General features: G+C 40.9%; 1 protein-coding gene across 4 annotated transcripts in view; it reads right to left on the reverse strand.

Moving 5' to 3' along the window:
* Nucleotides 1–13946, reverse strand: part of TSC22D2 (TSC22 domain family member 2) — a 49210-nt gene extending 35264 nt beyond the window's left edge. Inside the window, exons 1-2 of one of the 4 annotated variants that reach the window (XM_058551001.1) lie at nucleotides 11229–13946; nucleotides 5041–10023 (exon numbers count right to left, since the gene is read on the reverse strand). In XM_058551001.1, coding sequence (XP_058406984.1) covers nucleotides 10020–10023; nucleotides 11229–13102 — 1878 coding nt within the window. In that variant the 5' untranslated portion in view covers nucleotides 13103–13946 and the 3' untranslated portion in view covers nucleotides 5041–10019. Of the gene's footprint in view, nucleotides 1–5040; nucleotides 10024–11228 lie in introns of those variants that run through there. The other 3 variants (XM_058550973.1, XM_058550983.1, XM_058550993.1) reach the window with 3 other exon arrangements.
* Nucleotides 13947–17653: the final 3707 nt, after the last annotated feature.

Genomic DNA, 17653 nt, shown 5'->3' on the forward strand with positions numbered 1-17653 from the left:
AGCTTTCTCAAAAACATTGTGAAAGAAATGAAAAAACTGGAAGAAACCCAAAATCCAGCAGACCCCAACAATTCACAGTTCTGAAAGAAAGGGGTAATACAGATAAAATTCAATACTAACTAGCATCCAATTGTGTGTGTGTCTATGTGTGTGTGTGTATATACATTTATATACATGTGAATGTGACCAGTTCATAGGCTAATCAACACAACTCTGTATCAGATGCCTTTATGAATACCTGTAAGTTCAGCAGTCTAACAAAGCTGTTCTCAGGTACAGTATTCATGTAAAATAAGCTATAACCTTCATAATGCAAAAGTTCCTCATTTTTAGATTTGACAGGGTTTGATGATGAACAATGAGTTCTTTTCTGCGTTGGACTTGACACAATTTCCACCTTCAGAATCCATTTATTTATGTGTGGCTTCTCTGGCTTACGGCAAAAAATGGTGCTGCAACTGTACAGCAGCTTTCCAATTTCTTGCATTAGGACAGTGCCCCTTTAAGGGGTAAGAGCTTATACACCTTAATCACCATCCATTTCTACCAGTCCCTGGCAACACATTCGCTAGGGCTTTAACCATAGAATTTTAACCGATGGGCTCATGGGGCAAGCTCCCAGCTTACATGATTCACCGCACATCTGAGGAGCGGTTTCTCAGGGGACTAAACTTCTGACAAACCTGCTCTCTAACAGTTCTCCCTCCACCTCAGCATATTTCCATAGTCTCCCCCACCTCCAACCCGTACATTAGGGAGCTAACAAAAACTTGCCACACTGCTTCTAAAATTCCTGAACCAAGCTGCAGCAGAATAACAGCAGCAAGCTAAGAATATATGTTCTTATTATATACCAGACACTACTCTAAGTTTTTCACACTTATTAACTCAATTCTATAACAGCCCTAAGAGGTAGGTGTAATTATTGTTCCCATCTCACAAGAAAACTGGGTCAGAAAGAAGTATCTTGCCTGATGTCATGGAACTAGTAGCTGGCAATCTGGTCCCAGAGTTTATGCTCTTAACCACTATGCTAAACATACAGCAGAGTTAAATTTTAATTTTTCTACGTTTGTCTCTCTATCAGTTAAATGGCGATAGTACTATCTAGACTTGCAAAGTGCTTCAAGAACTGAGACTATATGTAAAGCTCCTGGCATACAGGAGCTCAATAAACGACAGCTCAATAATTCTATCATCAAAATGAGGTTCAGATACAACATGTCAATTCTGAGACCCTAACAAGTACCTTAAGAGAGTCTCTGCAGTATTATTAGTACAATAAGAAAACTATTTCCAATTTCTACTGGAATAGCAGTCAAGTATCAATGATCATCAAACAAAACAAATACTCCATAGAATTCAATGACTTTAAAACTCAGATTAAGACCTGTGTTATCTACTGAATTTTTAAAAAATATTTTTTAGAAGACATTTTTAATTTTAACCAGTAGGCTATACCTTAGATGATGCACAACTAGGAAAGGCAGACAGACACTAGATGCCAGGGTGTCACCAAAACAACTGTTTGATTAATGAGGAGTCTTCACTATGTGCACTTCTCTTTGCTTACCCTACTTCAACTCCTTTCGATTTTTTTAACCCTTTCTCTACTGTCCTCTTGACTAGGTCTAAGGCAATCAAAGGCACTGATTAGATCAACTAACATCAAGGAAGGTTTAAGAGGCTACTAACCACTGTTTATTTAAAAGCTTGTGTCCTCTCAAGATATATTTGTCAGGCTCCTTTTTCACTGTACTTAAAAATCAGGCTGCCAAATTAAATGAAGCCAACTGAACCAACTGAAAACTCAATTTGGCTTTTTTACCAGGCTTAGCCAGGACCATATGGGAACAAGTCTGCTATTCGCACAGGTCTGTTTGGAGACCTTGGGTTTAAAATAAACAGAGTAACTCCAAGAGGAAGGTAGTAAATACAAGAGAATAACAAAGAGTAAACTTGGAAGTTACTCTGCAAGTCTGGAATTTAAAATTCATTAAAGAGTATCTATAATACATTTAGAAGGATGACATTCTTTAAAAGAACTTCAGACCCCCCGACTTCGGAAAAATATATACATATATATTTAATTTGAATCAAATTCATATGCCAAATAAATCGGTTTTAAATGAAGTCATATGACTTAAGTTACAAAATTCCAGCATTTTTACAGCATACACTCCAATAATGAAACATTTCTCGTAAGTCAAATGTAGAAGTAAAAAAAGAGCATATCTGTAGTTAGTTGTATATCCTAGGGCAAGAAAAGAACTTGTGAAATTAAATACTATAAATGGAACTAAAGTCTTTAGAACATCTCAGAACAAATACACTAAGGTTGCAAAAGCTGGCAGTTAATCACTTTCTACATATATTCAAAATGAAGAAGCTGTATGGAGTTATACAATGTAGGTGCTACACAAAAATTTAAATAGTCTAGATTCCATGGATAAACATTTAGATAGTCTTACAATAAAATATGAAATTTTTGGTTTCTTGAATACTTCAGCTGGGATGTTATCCATAAACTGAGGGATTTTTAGCAAATAGCAACAATTATTAGTCTCAAAACATTGATTAACAGGCATAGATTAAAGGAGTCAAGTCTGTGAAACTTAGCTGATCAAGAACTTCAAAAGAGCCATTTGTCAATACCGAAAGGCCTGATCATCAAAGGCTTCTGTTTTGGAATGGCATAAAACTGAGGAAATTAAGAGCCCAAGAAAAACACTGTTAATGGGGATCATTTCAAGGTTACATTACAGTCTATGAAATCTGAAGGCACCAAGAGGCAACTGACATATTAAAAATTTATTAGAAAGAAATAATGAGTTTTATGCAGCTTTAGTCACAAATTCTCTTCTGCCCAAAAAATAAAATTTTAAATCAGTTTTCTAACAACATATTTGACGTCAAGGTAAACTACTAATCCAAGTATAGAGCCAATGAAGCACTTCTTAGGAAGACTGAGGTGTGGTTTATTCTGAATTTATATCAGCCACCTAAATAAAAATGCTGTTTTCCTATCTGTAGACATTTTTCAAAACCAATGAAGAAAATATATTCTTTTCTCCCTGACTTTATACACTAAATAGTCTGTCACATTAGTTTCCAAGTACACGAAACCAGTACATCACAAAGTGACTCAAAATATGACATATGTCTACCTGCTTTACTCAGATACTATCTTTGTAGGGTAACTATAACAGAGGAAAAACATACATATATAGTATACCTCAAAACTATGCTACAAAAATTGCAGCTTAAAGGATGAGGTACATGAACACTGCACTCAGCGAATACTTTCTCCTTCTCTTACGTCAAAACTCAACTTCAGAGAATCTCTAAATAGAACCCAAGGACATACAATAAGCAGAACAACAACAAGGGCCATCTCCAACATTATCATCTAGGGATTTTAAATGATTAAAAAGATCCTTTAGGTAAATGGTTACAACACAACAGATCAGTGGCTACAGCAGCTTTTCTTTCTTCCTATCTTACAGGCAGCAAAGCAATAAAAAACAAAATTGACTCTGGGAATATCCAAGAGCACTGGCTTTGAACTTAGAAGGCCTGAGTCTGAAGCTATGCTTTGTCGCTTAATGCTGTGTGACTCAAATGCTCAAAGTCTCAGTTTCCTTAATCCATAAAAAAGAGAAGAAAAGACTTCCTTACAGTTGCTGAAAAAATCAAATGAGATTATGTATACACAGGGCCTGCCACAACTAAGCCTGGTTTGTGTTTAATATAAGGTTACAGTTTCCAAAATTATGCTGTATAAAAATCAACTTTTGGTAGAGTATCTTAACATATACCAAATATATTATCATTAAGGTAACAGTGAGGCAAACAGAATACTTAAACTTGGAGCTAGGTAAACCAAGCTATTTAGTACATGCCACTGGATGAGAACTCTGACTTCTGGGATTCAGAGCTCCCCCAGGATTTCCTTAGACACAACTGTACCACAAGATTTTAATGAAAAGTTAGAATAATCACTGAAAAGGGTATCGCCATGGTTCCAAGATATGTATTACTTTAACGATAAAAGCTTCAAAAAACACCTTTAATAGCAATCATAAACTTACGATAAAAATCTCAACTTCTTACCATGACATTTAAGCCCTTCACCCCAGGTTCCATCAATAATCATATCATTTTCCAAATCTGACATATTCTCACACTCTTTGACATTGTTACACAAACTGCCTTCTCCCTCCACTTGGATAGTCATCCTCTTATTAGTGACCTAATCTGAAAAACCCTTTTAAGATTCAGTTCAAGAGTTAGCTTCAGAAGAATGCACAATATTGGATTGCTTTTGAGGACAGAAACTGGGTGATGGGATGACAGAGGTGGCAGAGAGGTTTTCAATTTATACTCTTGTATATTTTGAATTTTGAACTGTAAAAGTGCATCACCTATGCAGGGAATAAATTAATTTTAAACGGAAGTCAGTCTAACTACTTCTTCCCCACACCAATCCGACGTGATGTCCTAACTGTTCCCATCAGCACCTTATGTTTACTCCATCACAGCCTCTAACACATATCCAAGTGTACATTTATTTTCCTATAGCCTGAGATCTTAGAGTGCAGGATAGTCTTATTTCTGTATCCCAGTACTTACTACTCATAGAACACAAAGAAAGTCAAAGGACTGACATATTGTCGCTTTAAATGTTTTCTTGGGCACTCAACTTACTTAGAGTACATATTTGCAAACTTCTTTTTCTGTCACACAATAGTCTGGTGGCAGGAAAAGGATTTGCTAAAAGGAAGGTTTAAGCTGACAACAATCTCATGAAACACGTCAAATGTATGGACTCATACATAGGAAACCTTAAAATCTGATCAAGTCTCAAATTCTAATTTTACCAATGAGAAAAACTGAGAGAAGTTAAATGACTTGACCAAAGAAACCAAAGTGGTGGAAGAGCCAGGATTAGAACACAATTTGCTGTAGTTCTTACCACACCACGACTATTCTGGCCTAAAACGATATCTGTACCATGCAATTATTTTCAGATCAAAACTGAAGATTCTTGGTATGATTTGTAACATGTCAAGGGACGATCTGGGAGAGCAGTCTGGATACTGAACTATTGATGTTTCTGTGATGGATGCTTGTCACACACACTGTCTTATGTAAGGATTGTTCACAAATTACTTGCATACCTCATTGAATCCTCTCAAACTCTCCAAGGTAGGTATTATCCCCATTTTTCATATGGGGAAACAAGAGGCTTCGAGGGCTAAATAACTACCTCAAAGTCAAATGCCTCAAGTATGCAGCACAGTTGGATTTCAGCCCAGGCATGTCTCATTCCATTGTCTGTAATGGTCACTCACATGATATGCTAATACACAATTAAACACACTATTGATTTTAGTTGATCAAGAGCCCCCCTCTCCTTTTTTGTTTTTGTTTTGTTTTCAAAGGCTAGGTAGATGATATACCAAGCGAGGATTTGTTTTGGTTTAACTTACAAAACCATTCAGTACAACTGAATTCTAATTCCACTTGAGTACCTAGTTGGTTTTAAACTTTGCTTTGGGTATCCTTCATTCGCAGGTTAAACAATTTACTTGTGTACTAATGAAGGATAGCCTAAAACATTAAAAATATCATTTAAAATTCACCAGCATTATTTACAATAATGACACATTAATTGCAGTTTCTCTTCAATATCCTTTAGTCAAATTTTAGTGAAAGCTTTTGAGAGAAAGGAGGCTTTAAGTAATTTAACATTCAGACTTCACTTATTTGTCTCACCTACTCTGATTAGTATAAATTAGCAAGATATTTACTCATAGTTCATATCCTAGGTGAACACTACTAAAATTACTAACTCAACGATCTGCAGAATTTTCAGGTAACCATCATATATAAACGGACAACGTGAAGAATGAGAGTTCATTCTATCTAACAAATGTTACCTTGGGTACAAAGAAATAAAACTAAATACTTAAATCTGATTTGGGGCTTTAAATTTGAGAGGTAAGCAATGCAGAGCAGCATAGATGAAATTTAATTCATTTGATTTAAAAGTAGAAATTATGCACATACTTTTTAGAGATAAAGTAGATAACCATATACGTTTAAATTACCAGCCAAATTTGACATGTATACATTGAAATATATTATGAAAGTTACGTAATGATGTATAGAAATGATACAAATTGGTTACTGTTCCTAAATCTTTATGGAAGCTCCCAATTTTTGCCCTAAGCAATGCCAGATTAAGAAAATAACAAATAATTAGTAATCTGGTATGTTCAAGAATGGCTGTGGGAAAGACCTAAATTATACCAATGACTCAGGTATGCATATTCTTTGTGGGTGCAGTAATTCATTTACACCATCTAAAAGGGCAGCCTCAAATCACAAGTACTCTAGTTTAGTATAGAGAAAAACCAAACAAAGGATTTATTCCAAATCAGGAATTATGCTACACATAGCCCTTAAATACTTACTTAACTAGTAAGATTTTTTATTGAAAATCTGCTCTTCTCATTAATAAGAAATTACATAGGAAACAACATCATTCAAGCTACATTTACCCAGACCAATTTGTTTTGGTAAAGCCTCTCTTTCTCATACTTAAGTATTTAAAGAGTAATGCAATTAAGAAATAAACAGTATCTGTTCAGAAAAGGAAATACATACTGGTCTAAAACAACTATTAAAAGAAGGAATTAGACTACTGTTGCTCACTAATAACAAGTGTTCCTATTCCTTCTGAGACCATATTTCATGTCATTTCACTTTATTTTCGTCTGTTTTGATTATCTGCCATCACTCTCTTACCCCCACAACCCTCCAACTTCTGCCATTTTAGGAAAGAAAAGTCAAGATCCTTTCATACTCCCCTATCAACCATTCCTCAGGAAAAAGATTCTTTTTGGTTTCTTTACCATCTGACTGGTGGGCTGCTCTTTGTTATTGGAGGACACTAGGGAGCATGACTGCTTCCCATCTCTTTGCAAGACTGAACTCCATTCCAAATTAGCAAGTACCAGATCCATAAATCCAGTATCATATTTTACTATTTCCAAATTAGTGCTATCAGAATTCTTAAAGAATAGATTGGTATTACATTTATTCTCAAGAAGCAGAAAACATATATACCCCACTACCAGTACTATACTGTAAAAAATGACTTCTCATAAAGGCAATTTTCTTCAAGATACCCTCCTTCCCCTACAAGGAAAAAACAAGCATTACTAAAATAGTTACTTGGAGTGTGTCTTATCCACCCACACAAGCCCTTGGGTTTTCTAAAAAATTAACCAATGTTCAGCCTGTAAGATTTAGTTCACACAACATTTTAAACAATACCCATGTCATTGTGAATAAAAAAGGCCATACTCCTATTGATACAACTCTTGGTTTGGGGAATTTCAGGCACTTTTGGATCATCAGCCTTTCTGGAAATCTATGATAATTTCCTCTACTTAGAGCCATGTTTATGACTAACATATTTTAGTAATCAGCATGGCACTCTGATGAATGCATCAACATCAGTTTTTACATTAAATAATAATGTCACTCATACACAGGATGTTACACTTTGATTACAAAACCCTTGGTAAGAGAACTTAGGCATAAGATGGTATCTAGTGTGTGATCTGAACATCAACTGTAAAGCTGGAAGGGCAAAATTACCTCCACAATTGAATATAAAGAAATGCAAGCTCCCAAGAAATACACAGATTCAAGTAAGGAGCTTTCATTTTTAAAGACTAAATGCTGTAAGACTTTCAGAGCTCTAAGAAGTATCTACAAATTTTACACCAAAGGTAAGAGTGACAGTTCTTCCTCTTGATATATATTTACATAATCCTCACTTAAACATTAAGTAGAAAAAAAAAAACTCCATAAAAAAGTGTGTGTATATATATGAGATATACATACATATATATCTCATATACATAATTGTACAAACAAAATCTGTATTTTTAGCACACACCAGGATACACCACTTAACAGTCACAACTTATAATACTTTATCAGTAGTCATTAGCAAACTACACAAATAAAACCATTAACAAGATATAGAGATATCTGCCACTAAGAGATCCTTACGATTAGGTTTTCAACAGTCTTTCAGTTGCAGTTGACAGTTCACAATTGCAGCCATTCATAAGAGTTCTCAGAATGTGGTCTACAGAGTTCACATCAGTCAGCTATCTATGGAAAACGATCTGCACTGTGTTCCTTTTCCAAAAGGGCCGGTAATATTTGGCACCTCCCCTCATTTACCAAAAAGAGACTGTTAAGTGTGTAGGTAGTTTAAATCAATTTTGTAACGTTCACTGTAAAAGTGGCTACACATTTTTTTTATCAACTATATTTTCAATCATTATTACATCCTCCCGTTTACACAAAATCAATTTGAAAATTCTCAACTAACCATAAGCCTTTTTAATAAGAAAGGCCAGAATGATATATAAACTTTATGATAATATAGGGTCAACAGACAATGTTAACTGAGAACTTGAAGACATTTTCTTTGTATACACAACCATCAGCCCTTTTAAAGGTATAATATTATTAAGATGTATTAACATAGAGTCTGATTGTTTAAATGGTCACAAAATGAGCCAATATAGAGCCTTGTATCAGGTAAAAGAACCAAAATCACAGATAGAGTTTTCAACATATATCAACCTAAACCACCTCAATATTTTTACTAATCTTATATTTTCCTTCCTTTTCTCAAACAGACTGTATTTTCTAACATCTTAATATTTATTTTAAAAAGCAAACATCTTATTTACAAATATTTTCTTAGGATCTGAAATTTGTCAACCTATTCACAAAGTTTAAGTCATAATTACTCAAGACCTCTCACTCCAATATGTTTCATTTTACATTTGCATGACTGCAAATAAGACTGTATGTAGATTTCAGTTTAAGAGGACAACCCCAAATCACCACTTAAAATTACAATTGTTAGTACTGTCTCCTCAAAAGCACTCATCTCAATAACTTTAAACATATGCCTGGAAAAACTGTTATTAATTTCAAGCATACGACTTTAAAATGCCTTCTCTTTTACAAAGGCTTTCCTTTAAAAAAACAAAACTATTTCTACTTAATGGATTTATTCCTTCACCAGGTGTGTTGGTCCAGTGATGAAATAGTCAAATGTGTAAGATTACATCTTGGAAAATAGCATGTTAAATTAAAAACCAATGAAAGACTATTAACAAAAATTAGAAATGCACATTTGATAAGCAATACAGATTTTAAAAGACTCGGTGGGGGATGGAAGTGCCACTTAAAATAGGACTGCACATACATCAAAACCCGTGCACTGGATTAACTGCTGCAATTGATAAGAACACTGATACAGTAGTATCTGTAGTTCAAACATTCACATGTTTGGAAATGAGATTCTTGAGATTATCAACTCTTTTAATAAGGTAAGAGGAAAAATAAATGCATCTTTGAGGTCATACTCTAAAGAATACATCCCAGAGTTTCCATTTATCAACAGATCTCTCTGCTTCATGCCATATCATCATATTCAACTTCTGGGGAATGTAATTACATATGCCGTAAACAGAGAGTGTGAAGAGGACACAAAATACATTCTTCGTTCATAGGCGTGCATGTGTTGGGAGTGGGGGTCGGGAAACCAGTAATCATTTCTTGAAAAGCTATGGGGGCAGTCTACGACAGGAACAGAGAGGTAAGCAAATGGTTATTTACCAACCCATCAGAAAAAAACAGGCTTCTGGCAGCTAGGAAAGGGAAGATGCCTGTTCAATATTACCAAAGGTGAACAAATAAACTCAATCTGCATTTCAGGTGTGCCCCTACGTGTGAAAAGTGAAACATGGGAACAAATGTAAAGAGGGATTTTTCTGAGGCCTGTGGAATCAGTTTCTTTACTTGGTAGTCCCATCCATATAACATTTCTCAATGACTAGCTAGCTGAGCTCAATTATGGACACGTGGTATTCTCTAAGAGTTCTCAAACGGAAGAAAGACTCCCCACAAGTAAGTCACCTACAAAAAAAGATGAACTTTGAATTATAAAAAGCAGAGGAGATGAATTTCAGTGAGCATTTTTCAAGCCAATAGAAATATATAACAAAAATACAAAGCTAATTAGAAATGAAAAGTTAAGAAAAGAATGTGAAGGAACTCAGAAGAAACAGGAAGAAAAAGCTTTAACAGGTCTCATTGTATCCTACATACCAATTATTCTAGAAATCCATAAAAATAGTTTTAATCTTTTAATACATCTAAAATTAACCTCTCTCAAAACAAAAACCCCAGCAAGTAAATGTCTAACTATAAAGTACCTGAAACTTTCTACCTAATTTTTAAATGTCATTTTAAAGCTTTGTAACAAATCAGTTTTTAAAAATTCGCATTACATGTCAAATTTTCATGTGACATTTCCTCAAAATCACTTAAAATCCTCATTAAACCATAACCAAACATCATCAACTGTTGTAGAATTGGTATGGCAATACACCAATTTGCACTTAAACCATTAAAAAAGCATCCCTTAAATAGAGGGAGCCAATTGCTGACATTTGCACTCTTACTACAAAATTATTCTAATTTCAAGAACTACAGCTTTTACTACTGTCCAGTATCTCATAGCTCCTTATCCTAGAGTAAAAAAACTGATGAAAAATAAGAACATCTTGCCAACACACTTTTTGCTTTTAAAAAAAAGTATCTTAGAGAAATCACTGGGAAACCTCCTGACCATCTATCCTCTTTTATTAAAAGGCTAAACGAAGATATGATTTTCAAAGCCAGATCTGACATTTTACCATTCTCTCTCCAGCCTTTCCAGATATTCACTAACAAAACTCTCTGCCATAAGTGTTCAAGTAGGATTCATACCTAAGAAAGGGACAATCCTATGGAGCATAACCTACTAACTACCACCTCTAAATTGAAAGTAGTAAGCTAAAATCCATCTTTTTGAATAAACAATGCTGCATCCCTATCCACTTGAGTGCTTTTAAACAACAGTGACAACACCAATTCTCTCATTACACATCTTTACATCAGCAATCTAAAGCTAATATCTTTTCAAGAACTGATACACCAATTTTACTAAACACAAACTACTTTTTTATTTAAAAATGCTGAAGGCCTCAAACTGAAAAAAGAACTCTTCCAAAGTTGCATCCTAAACCACAATGTTTGGCCAAGCATTCCTATCAAATATTTGAAATAGATTTCCATACCTGTCTTCATCACCATCAACAGGAATAGCTATGCTGAATACAGAGGTGGTGAGACTGTTCATAGGTGTTAACTGAAGGGGGTTTGCCAGGGCATCTGCAACAGGAGGCTTCACAACAGGCTTAGTTTCAGCAACGAGAGAAAGTGGCGGTTGAGGTAGGGGTTCTGATTTTCTTCTAGTATCGTCAGCTTGCCCGACTAGAGGCTGGGTCTGAGTCTGAAACTGGGTTAGGTCAGACTGCGGTAGACTTGTTGGTGCACTGGCTGTGCCCTGCGCCAAAGGCAGCCCCACATGCTGGATGATGCTGCCGCTCCTGCTAACGGGCGTATGGCTGCTCAGCTGCTGCGACTGGCCCAGAGGCGCGGGGACATTTGGCATAGTAACAGAAGTGGTAGACACACTAGGCACGCTTGGAGCGGGCACGGCTGCAGGCACGTTTGGAACTCCGGGCACCACGGCGTGAGGGCCACTGGGCCCGGCTGCTGGCGCCCCGCCGCCACCCATCTGCGGCGGAGGCACGCACGGGGGCGGCCCCGCACCTCCCACAGCCGGGGGCCCTCCAGACGGTTGAGCCGGCGCGGCCAGGCCGCCCTGCGACGGTCCCGGCACCGGGGCCGCGGCGTCACCGGGCAGGGCGGCCACGCCCATCATCTGCGCGCCGGCCAAAGCGGCACTCTGGCCGGGGCCCACGGGAAGGCTGGCCGCCGCGGCGGGGCTGGCGCTGGCTCCGGGGCCCGGGGGCTGCGCGGGGCTGGGCGGCTGCAGGCCGGCCACGTGCTGCTGCAGGTACTCGCTCTGGCCGGAGGGCGGGCCGGGCAGCAAATGCGCCGGCGGCAGCTGAGGCTGGGGGTAGGCGAACAGCGGCGGCTGCGGCGGCAGGGCCAGGCCGGGCTGCGCGAGGGGGACGGTCGGCGGCGGCAGAGCCTGGCCGCCGGGCCCGCTCCCCTGGGGCTGGCTGGGCTGCGGGGCGGCCATCAGCGGCGGCGGCCCGGCCACGGCGCCCAGGAACGGCGGCGGTGGAGCCGAGCCTGGAACCACAGCCCCACCTACGGGCGGCGGCGGCGGCTGCCCAACGCCAAAGCTCTGCGGCGGGGCCGCGACGGGCTGGCTCATCCTCTCCGACGGGGGCAGCTGTGACACAGCAGTCAGCGAGCTGTCAGTGCCCGAGTCGGGCCCGGGCGCCCCCTGCATGGAGGCCACCACCACCACCACCGACCCACCGGTGGCGCCCAGGCCGCTGTCCCGCTCCGTAGTCTGCTCGAAAGTACTGCTGTGCCGAATGCAGTCCCCGGAGCGGGTCAGGACGCTGCTGTCCGAGTCGCGCTCGTAGTACTCCATGCACGTCCACCGGCCGCGCCGGTACGGCTCCCCGCTGCCGTGGTCCAGCTTGATCACGCGGAATCGGGAGCTACAGACGGCGGGCGGCTGCGAGGGGGCCGCAGTCCCGGTCCCGGCGGAGGGGCCCGCGCCCGGGGGGGTGCCGGGGGCGGGGGCCGAGGTGGCGGCCGCCGCCAGGGTACTGGCCAGAGCCCCGGCCACGCTGCGGGCCGGGCCGGCTCCTCCTCCGTTGGCGGGCGCAGCCGCGGCGGCTGCCAGCTGTCCATCCAGGAGGAGGTTCGGTGAGACGGTCCCGGGGGTCTCCGCCTCCCCGACATTGTTGAGCGTCTCTTCGGAGGAGCTGCGCTCGCAGACCTCCTCGGGGCCGTAATCCGTGGCCCGGGAAACGTCGAATATCTCGGACGAGACGTCCTCCGTGCGCGACTCGTCCGGGTCGTCCAGGCTCTCGGTGTCCTCGGTGATGCTGGTGGCCACCTGGGCCGTGGTGACACTGGTGATCTGGAAGCAGCTCTTCTTCTTGGCCGGCATCTTGGACATGGCGAGGGGCCTGCGGCAGAGGCACGCCGCTCCTCTGCGGTCCGCCGGAAGCCAGGCGGGGCAGAGGGGCCCCGAAGACAAAGTCCGGTCGGCGCGGGGTCCGGGCCCGCGCGCGGTCACGGGCTGCTGGGGGCGCCGGCCGCCCCGCGCGGCATCCTCCTCGCGGCTCCTCTCCGCGGGCTCGCTCCGCCCGGCGCCTCCCTGCTCTCCGCCTCCCGGCCGCGGCGCCTCGGCGAGCCCCTCAGCGGCGGCGAGAGCGCGGTCCCGGGCGGGCCGGCGTCCTCCTGCCGCCCCCGGGCCGCCGCGGGCAGTCCGCCGCCTCGCGCGGTCCGCAGGCCCGGCTGGGGGTGGAGCGGGAGGGCGGCGGCGGCGTGAGGGGCGGTGCTGCCCGCTCGGCTCCTCAGGCCGGTGCCGGCGTCAGCGCGGGCGCGGGACACCGAGGCGAGAAGGCAGGGGCGGCGCGGCCTCCTCCGGCTGCAGCGGAGTTCAGCCCCGGGCCATGTCGGCCGGCTCTGGCGGAAGCCCGCTCCGGGGGAGGGGAACGCCGGCTCGTCCTCCCCACAGGGGAGCCACCCCGCGGGCGGGCTCGGCTTCCCCTCGCGGCTCCTGAGCGAGTGAGGGGCGGCGGCCGGCGAAAGCGGAGGCGCTCCGGCGCGTGAGGCGGCGGCGGTGGCCGCTCCGGCTCCTCGGCGGTGCGCCCGGTCCGCAGACGCCGCAGAAACTGAGACTCAAACTGCTGAAGCGGCGGCTGCAGCTCCCTCCCCTCGGCCAAGATGGGGCTGAAATGGCCGCGCCAGGGATGCTGGGAGGAGCAGCAGCCCCGCCGCTGCCGCCGCTGCCGACTAAAATGCCGCCGCTGCCGCAGCCGCCGCCAGCGCCGCAGCCGCCGCCGTTCCGTGACGCACCGGCGTCGTGACGTCACCGCCCCGCCCCTCCGGTTTCCTGCGGAGTTTCGCGTGGAGGCTGGAGGGGGGAGGCGGTGGGCGGGGCTCAAGGGTGCAAAGGGGGAGAGGTTTTTTTTATTTAAAAATTTTTGAATTTAAATTTTGCTCTGTAGGTCTTTAAGAGTTGAAGAGCTAAAGACGCAGATTCCCACCCTAGAGCAGCTTACAACCGCGCCAATCGAATGTTTTTATACGGTTTGTTTCGAGACGCTGGAAGGCTGGAGGTCATGTGCTGTGTCTAATGTTCAGCAAAATCTTAGTGAAACGAGGGAGATAGGCATGGAGGGTTGTGGGATTTAGATAGGATAAAGAGGGAGACGGCTGGAGGAACTGAATCACTTAAAAAGTCTTTCCACAAAAGAAATGTTGACCACTATAGTCAGAGGAGTGAAATGTTGAGAGAGATGGGGATGATTAACCAAAAACAGCAAGCCAGATTGAATCAGAAAAATGATCTTGCAGCCAGAAATTCTGTCTCCAACAATGGCATCAGGAGATGGTTACTTGCCCAGGGTGAAGTCAGTTTAAAAAAAGGTTGGAGGTCACCGATTTAAACTCTTGAGACTGTTTTTACTTTCAGCACGAAATCAGCTTATGGGTTCCATAAATGTAGAACCCACTGCGTTAAATAGTTATAACTATTTCTTTCTTTGTTTATTCTGAAACTCTTAGTTGGAGCCAGAGTTATATGGTTTGGATTGGGCTATGAACAACCAGAACAAGTCAGAAAGCACCCTTTCTTGTTCCAGTACAGAGAGCAGCTATGAAAGTACTGGTGAATTTATCATCTGTTAGCTACTTTCTGACAAAAGAAAATGGTAAGGCCATTCTTTTAAACAGTTAAAAAAAAAATAGGGAAGGCGGCTCTTGAACTTTGACATGCTAGTACATCATTTAGGTAAAATCTAGGAAGTCTTGCTGGAAATCAAAATTTCATATCTATTACAGCCTTAGCAGTCGTATCATAATAATTTACATAAATCAGAAAATCATTATTCTCAGTTCTCTAATCTTTGAAGAATAGAAATACTTTTTAAGCTAAAGGATGTTTTGATAATTAAAATTTACAGAGAATTTTTTAGGTGCTTAGTTGCAAATATACACAGATATGTCTTTTAACCTTAGTAGATAGAAACCATGTCCTCCAAACCCAAGTGACTGAGGTCAGGATGTGAAATAAGACCACATAATAACACCCCTGTTGCTTAAGGGGGTGGGAGAGAGTAAAGGAACAAAGTGTAACATTATGCTGCTATTGTGCAGAGAAAGCTAATGGAATGTTTCATTTCTAAATCTGTCATTTCGGTAATTGTTAGAGACAGTTTTCCATCAATAAGTTAGATCAACTGGTTAAATCCGATAAGAATTTACAAAAGCTTAATTTAATTTTCGATGATTTACCAGATTGTTAAAAGTGGTGATCAATGGGTGATGTTGAGTGTGTGACTTTTGGAAAAATAAGTATCGTATGCCTGCTTGTCCCATTACATTATCTTATTACATAAACTTCTTGATTACTTGTTATGATACTCGTAAATCACACACTTAAAGGAAAAATCTTAATCTGTAATACCACTTCTCCTTAAAGAACATGTAAAGGATTCATTATGAAATGAAAGTGGTGATAAAGATAATTTAGAAGGGATCAAGAAGTGGGCTATATTTCTGGTAAGGATGGAGTTGAAGATGTTAAAAGACATCATAGCAAAAAATAAGATTTATAAAGTTAAAATGTTTTGTTTAGATGTTTAAGGATTTATGTGTGTTTAAACTAATAAAATAATTCTCGAAGTAAATTTTCCAGAAATTTTGAAGGCCCTAGCTTCTTTTATACATTTGCTCTTTAAAAATGTGGAGAATTTGTTGCATAAAACTGCTATGAAGAAATGATAAGAATTTTGGTTGTTGCAAACAGGATTGAAATCATTTTACAGAAGATAAAAAAAAATCACATAACTATCATCAAACTACAAAAAACTATGTAATTCATGGTTGGTCCACAAAGGATTAAAAGCCTTTACATAACTAATTAAAATGATAGAAAGCAGGATATTTGTGCAAGTAGGTATGCTCCACGCGTGGGGACTTGATAACAAGTAACATGGTAGCCTAACTCACTGGAACTGGGGAGATCCCTGGAGACCCAAACCTCAAGACTTGGGTCTTAATGTAGCTATCCTGGTTCCATGTCTGCACACAGAAACCACAGGTGGAAACTGCGAATCCTTGATTCCTGCTCCCAGAACCCCCAACTTGACTCTCCTACACCTGGTACTTCCCTCAAAGACTTAATTTGAAGGAATGTATGGGAAGTACATTAGGCAGAAGGGAAAATCACTTCGAAACTAAGGACGGTTTTCACTAATGGAAAAAAAACAAAACCCAAGGACTGCAGCAAGATCTTTTCATCATTTAAGAGCATCATACCCCCAAATTCTACTAGGTTATTATCTAACCATGTTAGTACCAGACGGTAAATTATTGCATAGTCACAAGATCCTGGAGTGTGAACTGCAGATACTCAAGAGAACCTGACTTTTTTTTTCAATGAATGCATATTATATTTAAAATAGTAATGGTACATTAATCTAAACACTCTGGGATAGAGAAAGGAAAATCATACTTTCAGTAAAAATAACTGCCTAGGCTAAGAGAAATAACCCTTTAGAATTAATACTAGCAGCCAGTGACATTTATTGAGTACTCCCTGTGTGCGTTGGGAATTGGACAGTCTGGATCCCACACAACAAGTTTTTCTGGGATTTAGAAATAGCGTATGTTTATTTTCTATGTTTTTATCGCCAAATTGTTAGAAAATACAAAATAGGAGACTAGTTTTCGGGTTCCAAAAAAGCATTTGCTGGAAAGAAATATCAGTTGGCTAAACAAGTAGTACTTGCTTTATTACTGTGATTTTCCTGAGGTTCCATTTCTGGAACAATATTTTATTAATAACCCCTTGCAGTGAGGCCATTGTGTAATATTATCCAAAAAGGAAAAAAAAAATGCAATGAAAGAGGACTAAGGCTAATGAAATTCCATGAATACTTTTATAAAGGAAAACATAATCTGATTGAGATGAACAAACTTTACTTGAGAATGAAGTGTGTAAAATTTTCACATTTGAGAAAGTTTTGTTAGATACTCTTCTAGAGTTTGATATACTATGAAACAATGATTTTTTTTTAAGAGTGAAGATTTCCTTGAGTCCTAAAGATCTTTGAAGTTTGTACAAAACATAGAAATTTGGTGGAAAAAAAGGGTGCGTTTTGAACTAATAGTAAATCTAGTCCTATTAAAGCCTGTTTTCTTTTATAATGAAACTTAATTTAGAATATAAAATATTAGTTCGATGGTTCTGAAATCTAGCTTAAATGCTATGTATGGCAACTTCAATAGAAAATCTATTAATGACCATATTACCTTTTTTATTTAATGTTATGTGTGACCACTTGGGATAAAATTGAAGAAATCTATGTTGCCTAATTGGAGAAAACTTGAGATCAAGAGTAAGCTCCAGTTGTTTTTTGTTTTTTTTTTTAAAGATTTTATTTATTTATTTCCACCCCCCCCAAAGCCTCAGTAGATAGTTGTATGTCACAGCTGC

This window comes from Diceros bicornis, chromosome 2 (assembly GCF_020826845.1).
Source record: "Diceros bicornis minor isolate mBicDic1 chromosome 2, mDicBic1.mat.cur, whole genome shotgun sequence".
NCBI lineage: Eukaryota > Metazoa > Chordata > Mammalia > Perissodactyla > Rhinocerotidae > Diceros > Diceros bicornis.